This window comes from Marmota flaviventris, chromosome Y (genome assembly GCF_047511675.1).
Source record: "Marmota flaviventris isolate mMarFla1 chromosome Y, mMarFla1.hap1, whole genome shotgun sequence".
NCBI lineage: Eukaryota > Metazoa > Chordata > Mammalia > Rodentia > Sciuridae > Marmota > Marmota flaviventris.
This window is the reverse complement of record NC_092519.1, coordinates 13,677,155-13,689,754: the sequence shown is the minus strand read 5'-3', so window position 1 is coordinate 13,689,754 and position 12,600 is coordinate 13,677,155. Positions and strand designations below refer to the sequence as shown.

The 12,600-nt window shown below is 30.9% G+C and overlaps 1 protein-coding gene across 9 annotated transcripts in view; it reads right to left on the bottom strand.

Moving 5' to 3' along the window:
- The window catches only part of LOC139703458 (lysine-specific demethylase 6A), a 188,852-nt gene that overhangs the window by 39,222 nt on the left and 137,030 nt on the right, over window positions 1-12,600 (bottom strand). For 8 of the 9 annotated variants that reach the window (XR_011705766.1, XM_071606909.1, XM_071606914.1 and 5 more), the window contains 4 exons: window positions 11,240-11,345; window positions 10,429-10,634; window positions 329-393; window positions 181-255 (listed from right to left, as the gene is read on the bottom strand). Coding sequence is in view for 8 of the 9 variants with exons in the window: in XM_071606909.1 (XP_071463010.1) it covers window positions 181-255; window positions 329-393; window positions 10,429-10,634; window positions 11,240-11,345 (452 nt within the window). In the remaining variant the exon portion in view is untranslated. The remainder of the gene's footprint in view (window positions 1-180; window positions 256-328; window positions 394-10,428; window positions 10,635-11,239; window positions 11,346-12,600) is intronic. The other variant, XM_071606916.1, reaches the window with a different exon arrangement.

The following is a 12,600-nucleotide window of genomic DNA, read 5'->3' as shown; positions in this document are numbered from 1 at the left end:
TAGTATGTTTTTTCCAGAAGAAAAAAAATTCTAATTATAAGATCTTATACAATAATATATGAGTCTTAAAAATTTTATCCAAAACTTAGATGTCAACACAATATAATGACTAAGTGAAAGAATAGGAAGGAAGGCAATTCTCAATTCTGTAATCCCCTTTGTTTTAGTTAATAAACTTACTTTTTGTTATCAGAGAGGTCAATGTTGGTCCCAAATTTTATGGTTTTAAAAGGTCCTTTTCTTCTCCTTCCAGAACTTAAAAAAAGAGAAAGTATTAGATCCATGCCTTTCAGACAGAAATACAGAGTGGATGCTAAAAATTACTTACTTATCTGAAGATGTGGATTCATTATCTGAGTAGTCTTTAAGTTGTGTTTTTCTTTCATTTTCTTCCTACAGAGTAAGCAGAAGATTCACACTTAGTATCCTATAAATGTCCATATTTTAAAAACAGAAATACATGCACAGTACAGTTTGTAGAAAATACCTCCAATTTCTTAATATTTTCAAATTAAATAAAGACCCAAGAAATGTTAAATTGCACTGACTTTGTACTCAACCTCTGTATTGACACAAAGTAATATTATGAAATTCTGGTATTGTACTAATTTACAAGAAAAGCAAAAACCTATTCTAATTTTCCTTTGGCCAAAGTTTCTAAGTGACAAAGGAATGTAACTTTTACAGATGTCCTGGGAATTAAAGACAGAACTAATAATAAACAACATTTATAGGCAAATTGTTAGGAAAAAGTTGTTAAAAAATACCAGAAATGGAGAACTAATATTCTATTATAACATCACAAAGGCAAGTTTTGGGTTGTGGTTGTTGCTCAGTGGCAGAGTGATTACTTAGCATGTGTAAAGTAGTGGGTTCGATCCTTAACACCACATAAAAATAAACAAATAAAATAAAGGCATGCTGTCCATACAAACTAGGGAAAAGAAAAAAAAAAAAAAGGCTTGTTTTGAGGAATAGGTAAGATGATGGAGAGGAACCAGGGAGGGATCTCTAATTTCTCTGCAGCATGGAAAAGACGGAATGAAGGCACAGCTGATATGGAATGTGGGTGACCAAAAAAATGCCTCAACAATTAACTCTGTCAACATGAAAGAAGAGTAAATGTCAGAGGAAGAATTTACAAAGTTCACAGTTAATGTTCATTGTGCTAAAAGGTGTAGAGAGTGAATTTAGAAAATACAGAAAGTGAAAGAAAGATCATTTTAGAAAAAAGAGACTCTGAAAAGGAACCAAACAGAAATCCTGGAAATGAAAGTCAAGAAATCAAATTTAAAATTCAACGGAAAGTAACAGTAATAGATTACGTGACTCTAAATATAGCTTGTCATAAAAACAAAGTATATAATCTTAAAAATAATGTTAAAAACATAAAGAAAAGATGTTAGGAGACCATTCCAGCATATTCAAGAAACCAGATTTAAGAATTGCTGGGGTAGATTAAGGTTTCAAAAAACAAACTCAAGAAAAGCATATGATATTTCAATGACATAATATTAGAAAAATCTTTCAAATCTTAGAAATCAAATGAAAATCCAAATACAAAATTATAAAGAACTCTGATAAGCAAGACCAAAAGAAGTCCTCTCCAAAACACATTAAAATGAAAAAATGCCAAATATACAGAATTAGGAGACAATTTTAAAAGCTGTAAAATAAAAATGGCAGATCATATTTAGAGGTAAACTAATTCAAATTTCAACTTATTTCTGAATCCAGGTCCTAAAATAAAATCCAAGAATGATACATACCACCAAGATTACTATATCTGGTTAAATTATTCTTCACAACTTAAGATGAAATAAAACTTTCATGATACGTAGAAACTAAAATAATTCATAATTACTATGTCTGTACTATAAAACATAATATTTCATGCAGGAGGAAAAAAACCTACATTTCAATGATACGCACTACGAAAAAAAATTAAAGGAGAATCAAATCTAAATTAACCATTAGAAAAAAATCAAAATGGCAGAAAATAAAAATCATCTCTCTTGAATAACTGAATATAAATAGTTTAAACTCTTCAAACAAAATACACAGATTGGTAGATCCAAACGCCAGGAAAGTTGGCTATTCTCAAATCAGACAAAGTAGACTACAAGTCACAATTAATCGGAAAAGTCAAAGACATGCAGAACCAAAGAGATGGTTAAGAAAATCATCCAACAACAAGATACAATGATTATAAATATTTATGTCCCAAACAACAGTGTTTCTACTTACATAAAACAAACTCTTCTAAAAATTAACAATTAAAAAAAAACCAATACAAAAATACTAGGTGATTTCAATACACTTCTCTATTAGCTAGATTATCCAGATAAGTAAAGATTCTTCAGAACTAAAAAATGTTATGAATTAGTATACCTAGTTGACATCTAAACAATATTTCATCCATTTACAACATGACTCACTGTTGAGAGCCACAGCCGAAGGGGCCCCAGCAAACTTCCAGCTGCCAGCAAACGTCCAGCTGCCAGCTGATGATTGGCTCACAGCGGCCAACAACATCTAGCTGATTGGCTCCTCTGCGGTGATGCTCATTGGGCTGGTTCCCTGCCCTTTCAGACCACGGAGCTGCTCATTGGGGGACTTTTTTGGCTCCGCCCATGTGACCCAGCCAATCGGCCTCAAGAGCAGGAGGATTGTGGGAGGTGGAGAGAAGCTTGTGTGGGAGAGAGAGGCTTGTGGAAAGCCGGTGGTGGCAGTTGAGGCTCTGAGGGTTTTTCCTGAGAGGCTGTTTTGTTTGGCGTGTGTGGTTCTAAAAATAAAGTTAGTTTCTTTTGACAAGTGGCTCCTGATTGTGCCCAGCCAGACTGCGGCAACTCACTTTCTTCTCAGTGGCACACAGAACATTTTTTGAAAAAGATCATATTTTAGGTCACAAAGTAAATATTCACACACACAACAACAACAAAAACCATAATTCCTTGCATTCTATCAGATCATAAAACAATGAAACTAGAAATCAACAAGAGAATAAAAACAAAACAGCAACCATTCTATCCTAGCAATGAAATAATAACCTTTGACTGTTGGATAGCAGAAAAAAATCAGAGGAGACATAAAAAAAATTCTTAGCCACAAATGAGAACAATGATAAAACATGTCAAAATCTCTGGAAGAGTGTGAAGGTAGTTATAACGGGAAAGTTTATAGCACTGAGTTCCTATAAAAACAAAACAAAACAAGAAATGTAAAAAATAAATAATCAAATGTCACACTTTACAGCCCTAGAAAAAGAAGAGCATATTAACACTAAAATCAGTAGAAGATAGAAAATAATTAAAATCAGAACAAGGGCTGGGTATGGTGGTACACAAAGATACTCAGAAGGCTAAGGCAGAAGGATCACAAGTCCAAAGCCAGCCTCAGAAATTTAGCAAGGCCCTATCTCAGAAATTAAAAAGAAAAAAATTTAAAAATGGGGTTGGAGATGTGGTTCAGTGATAAGTGGTGCTGAGTTCAATCCCCAGTACAGGGGGACAAACAAAATCAGAGCCAAAGACAATGAAATTGAGAATGAAGCAAAATAAAACAAAAAGCACAAAGGACCAATGAAACGGAGTTGATTCTTTGAAAGAAAAAGAAAATTGATAAGCCCTTAACCAAACTAATCAAAGGAATGAGAGAAGACCCAAGTTAATAAAATTAGAGAAGAAAAGGCAAATATCACCACAGACACTACTGAAATCAAGAGATTCATTAGAAATTCATTTGAAAACTTTTAAATCCAATAAGGTAAAAAATCTCAAGTAATGAAACTGAAGCAGCTACAAAAAGCTTTACAAAGAAAAGCCCAGGGCTGAACAAGTTCTACTAAACCTTTTAAAGAAATAAATGCCACCAATTCTTCTCAAACTATCCCATGAAATAGCAAAGAATTTAACACTGACAAATTTATCCTATGAAGCCAGTGTAACCCTGATATCAAAACCAGAAAAGGCACAAAAAAGAAAAGAAAATTTCAGACCACTGTCAATATATGAAAAATTCTTTCATAAACACATTAAGAATATGGTGTACTATGCCTAACTGGGTTTCATCCTCAGGATGAAAGTATGGCTCAACATGTCAAATCAATAAATGTAATTCACCACAGAAATAGAGTTAAGGACAAGAATCACGTGTTTATCTCAGTACATGAAGAAAAACCATTTGACAAAGTACACCGCTCATTCATATTAAATCACTAAAGAAACTAGGCATGAAGGAACTTACCTTATTTAACATTGTAAAGACTATATGATACAATATCATATTAAATGGAGAAAAACTGAATGCATTTCCTCCAACAACAGGAAGAAATCAATGATGTCCACTCTCGTCACTCCTTGCAACATAGTTCTTAAAAATTCTAGCCAGAGCAATCAAGACAATAGAAGGAAATTAAACAGATACAAAACTAAAAGACAAAGTCAAATGATGTGTTTGCTCATGGATCCTATATTTAGAAGATCCAAAAAACTCCACCAAAAGACTTCTAAAACTGATAAACAAATTTAGTAAGTAAAAATACACAATATCAGCCTACTAAAGCAATCATTTTCCTGTACTTCACTAATGAATCTGCTGAAAATAAATTAGGAAAACTATGCAATATAAAATAACTTCTAAACAACAACAAAAATACTTGGATATTAATCTTAATGAAAATTACACAATACTGAAAAAAGAAATTGAAGAAGACCTTAGAAGAAATGAAGACCTTCCATGTTCACAGACAGCATCACTCATCTTATTCTGGATAGCTTTGGCTATTCTGAGTCTCTTAGAATTCTCTTACAATTCTTAGTGTCAAAATGGCCGTTCTACTAAAAGCATTATCCAGATTTGATACAATCTCTATCAAAACCCAGTAACATTCTTCACAGAACTAGAAAAAATACTTCAGAATTCATTTGGAAAAAGTAAGAAACTCAGGGCTGACATTGTGGCTCAGTGATACAGCGCTCACCTAGCATGCATGAGGCACTGGGTTGGATCCTCGGCACCACATAAAGATAAAATAAAGATTATTGAGTCCACCTACAATTAAAAAAAAAAAAAAAAAGTAAGAGACTCAGAATAGCCAAAGCTATCCAGAGTAAGATGAATGATGCTGAAGTCATCAAAATATGGTGCTGAGAAAACGGGAAATGCATGTGTCAAAGAATAACACTTGACCACTATCTTTCTCACAAAAACCTACTCAAAGTGAATCAAAGACCTAGGAATTAGACAAAAAACTCTGCAACTGTTAAAAGAAAATGTAGACCCAAACTCCAACATATGCACAGGCATCAACCTCCTTAATGAAATTTCTTAAGTGGAAGAAATAAAAAAAAAAAAATCAATACATGAAATTAAAAAGCTTTTGCACAACAAAGGAAATAAGAATATAAAGAGAGATGGGGCTGGGGTTGTGGCTCAGCAGTAGAACTCTCGCTTAGCACGGGCGAAGCCCTAGGTTCGATCCTGCGCACCACATAAAAATAAATAAATATATTGTGTCCAACTAAAAAATAAATACAAAAAAAGAATATAAAGAGAGAGGCTAAAGAATGGGAGATCTTTGCCACCTGCTCTTCAATAGGGAATTAATATCCAAAATACCATAAAAAACTCAACAAAATAAATAGGCCAATCAATAAGGGAAAAAGAAACAGACACTTATCAAAAAAAATACAAATAGCCAATAAATATATGAAAAATGTTCAACTCTAGCAATAAAAAAAATGCAAATAGAAACAACACAAAAATTTCATCTTGTTCTAGTCAGAATGACAATTTCAAGAATACAAATAATAATGTTGATAAGGATATGAAGAAAAAGGTTTACTCATATTGTTGGTGGAATTGCAAATAAGTTTAACCATCTGGAAAGAAGCATGAAGATTCCTCAAAAAATTAAGAATGGAACCATCATATGACCCAGCTATCTTGCTCCTTGGTATTTATTCAAAAGATCTAAAATCAGCATGCTATTGATGCAGCTTTATCAATGTTTACAGCAGCACAATTAACAACAGCAATCTAGGTGAATGAATGAACAATATATAATATGTATACATATTGAGAATTAATCAGCCATAAAAAAATGAAATTATGGCATTTCATCAAATGGATAGAACAGGAGACCATTGTGCTAAGTGAAATAAGCCACACACACACAAGAAGTCAAAGGCTGAATGTTTCCTCTGATATGCAGAATCTAGTCCAAAGTAAGGAAAAAAGGAAAGAACAAAACAGAAAAGAATAGTAGGGGATCCATTAAAATAGAAGAAAGATCAGTAGAGTAATTGAAGGAGATTGAGGGAGAGAAGAAGGGACAAGATAAAGAAAGAACAGTAAAATTAATATGACCAAATTTTCCTAAACACATATGAATTTAGCAAATGAATCTTACCATCTTGTACATTTAATAATGAAACACTGAAACTGCTAATAATAAACTATTAAGTAAATAACAGAAAGATCATTAAAGAAAGGGAACAGGGGGAGGAAAAAAGGGGAGAAAGAAAAAATATTGGGATTGAATAATTATGTAAAAATGAATCCTAATGTTATATATAACTAAAAGAACTATTGAAGAAATCGAGGTCTGGAGTAGCTCAGTGCTACTGGGGTTAAACGCCTATATATATATATATATATATATATATATATATGTAAATATGTCTATTTTGAAAAGCCTTGTTTTGTCTTTTCATATTGGCCTTACTCTATAAAATGGAAATCTGTATATTCTTCTACCTGTCCCAAATATGAGAAGAAAATGAACAAATTAAAATAAGACCAGGAAGAAACAGAACTATCTACATCAATTAGGAAGACCAACTGGCAAAGTAATGGTACACATTTCAAAGTAGGAAGTGTATCTCTGCATACACATACCAATATACATACCTACTGTATATACAGAGCATGAAAAAAGTTAAGATGCTCTATTTCTGATTATATTTTTATTTAGTCACTCTGTCTTTCCTTTATAAATCACACAACAAAGGTAAGAACATAGGGAAGATGTTCTTCCTAGAACTTCTGAATATTTTGACACATGAATTATGAATAATTATTTTCATAGCACTAGTAAAAAAATGCTCAATAAAAAATTGTTTTTACAAGGATGACAAAATTATGAATGAAATTATAAATAAATGATGGATGAAATTCACATGAAAATGAATGAAATTGAACTTAAACCTAATATCGTGGTAAATTCAACTCAAAATATATCAATAACATAAATATAAAAAGATATAACAAGAAAACTCTTAAAAGAAAAACATTGCTAAATCTGCAAGAGCATGTATTATGCATATACTTTTAGTGATGGTAAAAAAAGAACAGCAATCCCAGAAAGCCAAATAAATTAGACACTAATAAAATTAAAACTTATACTTCAATGAACATCATTAAAAAAATGGAAAAGTAACTTGTAACAGAAAAAAAAAAAAATGTACTTTAAATACTTGTCAATGAATTGTAATAACAGTATACCGAAAGACCATTACCAATCAATAGCAAAACGACAAACAGCCAATTAAACAATGGATAAAGAAATAGAACATATACTTCAACAAAGATGTTAACACGGACAATATAGCCATGAAAAAAAATCTTAATAAACAGCATTTATTTCCTATTTGCAAATACAAATCAAAATTGTAAGAGCTGTTACTTCACAAATACTTCAGTGGCTAAAATCAAAAGATAATACACAGGTGATAGAAAGGATGAAAAAATGGACACTTATAAACTAAGACTAGAAATAAAAAATGATGCAGCCATTTTTAAAAGCAAACTAGCAGTTCCTTAAAGTGATCAACACCGGGTTTCCACATCACCTAGCAATTCTACCACATAATTACCTAAGAGCATCAAAAACATGAATAATAAGAACAATATTATTAAGAATAGTTACAAAGCAAATGCAACTGAATCCTGTCAACTGACTGAAGACAACTCTCCAAAAAACGTGATATATATGGAATATATATTTAGTAATGGAATATTATTTAGTAATAAATAAGAAATAAATTCTTGATACATGATATAAATAAACATTGAAAATCTTAGGTTAATAATAATAATAAAAAAGACTGTTCATGAAACACATTATAGCATACATTTACATTAATACTCAAATTAGGCAAATCTATAAATACAGAAAGAACAAGATACTTTCTTAAGACTATAGAAGTTTAGGACAATGTAACACTGAAAATAGGTATAGGGTTTTATTTGAACCTAACAGAATGTCTAACAATAATTATGATGATGGCTGTACAACTATGAATATATTTGATCTGTATATTTTAAATTGATCCATTAGGGTCAGGATGTATGTATAGCATTTGCCTAGCATTTAAGAGATATTAGGGCTGGGATATAGCTCAGTGGCAAAGTATCTGCCTTACATTTGCAAATCTCTTGGTTCGACCCTCAGTTCCAAAAAACAAACAAACAAACAAAACAACAACAACAAGAGATCCTAAGTTCCAGTACTATGGAATAAAACAAAACTAAATTGGTGAATTTTATGCTGTATAAATTATCTCAATAAAGCAATAAAACAGAAACCTGGAACTGGTGACATAAGCGAAAATGGTAATAAGAGAGATTTTTAAGGCCATGTTATTTTCTCATGGAAAAAAGTCTTAAAACTAGCCTGAAAGAAGTTTAGTATCTGTAGAAAACAGTCACACATCTACATCAAAAAAAGCAAACAATCAAGACAAAGCCATGCTAAAATCATAAGGAAATCCTATGGTGTCTTTACTTGTTCTTATTCTACTCCTGGTCAGGCATATGAATAACAGTGCTGCTCTGGAGGTTTTGACAACATAGTTAATTATCTGCCCCACAAACCAGAAATAGAAGAGTCCATGTGCACAATTCTAACCCATCTAGGGATAGTTCGAAAGACTGGGATAGTTTTTGCCTGCTATTAAAAATGTTTTAAAAAATTAAAGAGGAGGAAACAATTTCCAATTAATCCTATGAGGCAGTTTTACACTAGAGAGATAAAGACACTAGAAAACTATACTGCAATGTTTATTAAATTTATTAATACAAATATTAGTAAATTGAATTTAGCAACACATCAAAAAAGATTATATGCCATGCTCCAAATTCTTTTTTTCCTGAAAATCAAGGATGATACAATATGAAAATTAATCAATAATATTATTTAAAAGGAAATATTTTCAACCAATAAAGACAATTTTGGGAAAGCACCAGAGATAATAGCATACTCACAAAAAGTTCAAAGACTCTCTTCTAAGTTCATTGAATAGGGCAAAGGTTAGTCTTTTCAATAAATGATACTAAGAAAACTGGCTTTCAACATGCAGAAGAATGAAGCACAGCTCTTATTTTAGACCACATAGGAAAATTAACTCAAAATATATCAGTTGCCTGATATATTGTTAGAACATTCTGTTAGGTTCAAATAAAACCCCATACCTATTTTCAGTGTTACAAAACTGTAAGAAGAAAATAGTGGAAAAGCTCTGTGATATGAATTTGGCAATGATGCTTAGACTTCAAAGCACAGAAAACAAAAGAAAAGATAAATAAATTAAAAACCACCAAAAATTTAAAATATGTGCATCAAAAAGCACTACCAAAAAGTGAAATAGCCAACAAAATGGGAGAAAATACTTTCAAAATCATATTTTACACAGAATAATATTCATAATCTATAAAAACTTCTAAACTGGGCTGGGGTTGTGGCTAGGGGTAGAGCGTTCGCCTAGCACATGCGAAGCCCTGGGTTCAATCATCAGCACCACATAAAAATAAATAAAATAAAGGTATTGTGTCCAACTACAATTAAATAATAATTAAAAATAAAACCCAAAAAACTTGTAAACTCAACAATAAAATAACAGATAATCAGGCTAAAAATTAATATGCAAATTTCTCCAAAGAAGATATCCAGTAGCCAATGCAATAAAAGACCTCAATACTACAAATAATGAAGGAAATTTACTTTAAAGCCATGAGATGATGGCGCGAGTGTTCGCGCACGTGTGTGTGTGTGTGTGTGTGTGTGTGTGTATACACAAAATGAAACATTTCTTCATTGGTTGAGTGAACATTTGAGCTGCCTCCAAATTTTCTTCACATTATTATTATCATTCTCCCAACTATAATGTAGGCTTAGTTTATAATTTTAAATGAAAATATTCAAAAATCAAAATAGATACTAGATAATAATTTTTTCTATATATACATGTATTATTAACTATAACCTCGCTTAAATTTTAGTTTAATAAGGTTTAAGTTATCTCTCTTACTATCATTTTCACTTATGTCACCAGTTCCAGGTATTTATAAAACACAATAGTAAACACCAAGTAGTTACAAAAGTAATGTGCTCTATAAAATGGAGGGAGTAAAACCAAACAAACTTACTCTCAATGATTCCTGGAAGGAAGAGGCCTGGTACTGTGCATACTTAGCAATTGTGGTATGTGATCTATTACTTTCATAACGCCAAATTTTCTTTGTACCAGTGGGATCCCAGTTTTCATCTGCTGGTTGCAACAACTGTGTCCTCACTTCTACCATGTGTTCATTATTAGCTTCTACCAAAGTTTTGGTAGAGAAGAGTCCAAGATCTTCATAAAAAATAAGTTTTGTTAGTGAATAAAATTATTTTCAGTACAATAAAAAATTCAAAGTCCTTTAAAAATTTATCTTTGTGTAGTTCCATTAGTTTTCCTTAAGAAAAGTCATTTGGTACCAGATTTTCACAGTAGAACCAGGATATAACTATCAGTTTAACAAATGAGTTATGGTGTTTATAAGCAGAATTAAATGCTCTGTATATTTCATATAAAAATTTATATAATAAAATTAAGTTTTTGTGTTTCATAACTGGTACTCAATTTAAACTTCACTGCAGAAATTGCCAATAACCAATATCACTAACATTATACATTAAAAATATGTATGCCCAAATTCCACAGACAGACTTTCTTAAAACAAATATGATTGTTTTAAAAACTATCAAAATTTTAATGAGACAGACAGCAGGAAAGATAAAGACAGAGACGAGATTGGAAGAGAGAGAAACAGAGATAAATAAAAACAGTGACAGAATTAAAATAAAAATTCAAAATGGTAAAAACAAATCAGCAAGTTTCTACTGGTGCTCTTCTATTTGTGTTCTTAATTGAAACATTTCTTGTTCAACTTTTTTTTTTTTTTTTTAAATGCTTACCTAACTTAAGAGCTCCAGCGAGGCCTCGTATTACTGTTACAGGGTTTTTTGGGTTTGTACAAAATTGATGTAATGGAGGAAAGAAAGCATCGCGCTTATTTTCCAACTATAAAATTAAAATGTATTGTTAGGTCTCAAGAAAATGACTATTATTCTGCAAATTCATGTCATTTTTCAACCAACTCAACAGTTTATAAAGTCTAGACTACATACTAGTCTTTTCAAAAAACTGTGGAAACAACTCTGTAAATTTCTATTTTAAAGAAATATATTTAAATGTTTTAATGTCCTTCACCTCTTTCATCAAAGATTCATAAAATGACATTTAAATATTTTAACTTTTCAAGTATTTCCCAAGTATACTTTCCAAGTGTACTTCCATTACTTAGAGAAATAAAAAGAATACAAATCTTTTTGTATTCATTTCTTCAAAATTTGATGAAAACATCCTCTCGCATCTATTTCTATCCTTCTCTAAAAGTTATCTAATTTTAATTGGGTAAGGAATTAAGATAATGTCTGATAGAGAAAAAGCTAAATCTCACAAATCCACTTATAAATTTAAGTTCATTCTAAGGTCTGTATCTTCACTTCTTAGCCTAGGATTTTTTTCTTTTTTGACTAGGAAGGTTAATGAAACAATGAAAGGCACAAACTCATCAGGAGAAAAACACAAATATTGTCTGAATTTTTATTATCTGAATTTCAATTCAACTTTCTGTATCAAATACTTACATTGATGACATTCAAAAATGGTAGGTAGTTTCAAATTCAAAATTTGAAATACCTATTATATTTTGGTAAACTTTTTAATAACATTCCATATCATTTTCATTCTCAACTACCTTTTTTGGAAGTAGAAAAATTCTTTGATTAAAAAGGCCTAAACTGAATGAATTTTTAAGGTTCACACAATTATTAAATCATGCAATGCAGATTTAAAAACATATTTACTAAATGCTTAAACTGAAACAACTATCTTTGGAGGTTCTCAAAATCCCAGTTAATATCTGAAAATAGATTCAAAAATTTTTCTTCACAAAATATTTTTTAATATACCAATGATCAACAAACTTCTTTGCCAGATACAAGAAAGTATTTTTTTTTTATTTTTTTACTTTTTGAACTACCTTTTTCCTTCAGCAATTAACATTGAAGGCAGAATGTAAAGAAATTGATAAGGCTGTGTCATTTTTCAACCAACTCAACAGTTTAAACTTTATATTTATCAAGAAAAAAAAAAGGAGTGTACCATATGTAGATGAAGAACACTTTTTTATCATCCTTTGGAAAATAAATATATTTTTTAAATACTCAGACTGTGAAAATAAATTTAATGTTTCCTAAAAGGCATCTGAATT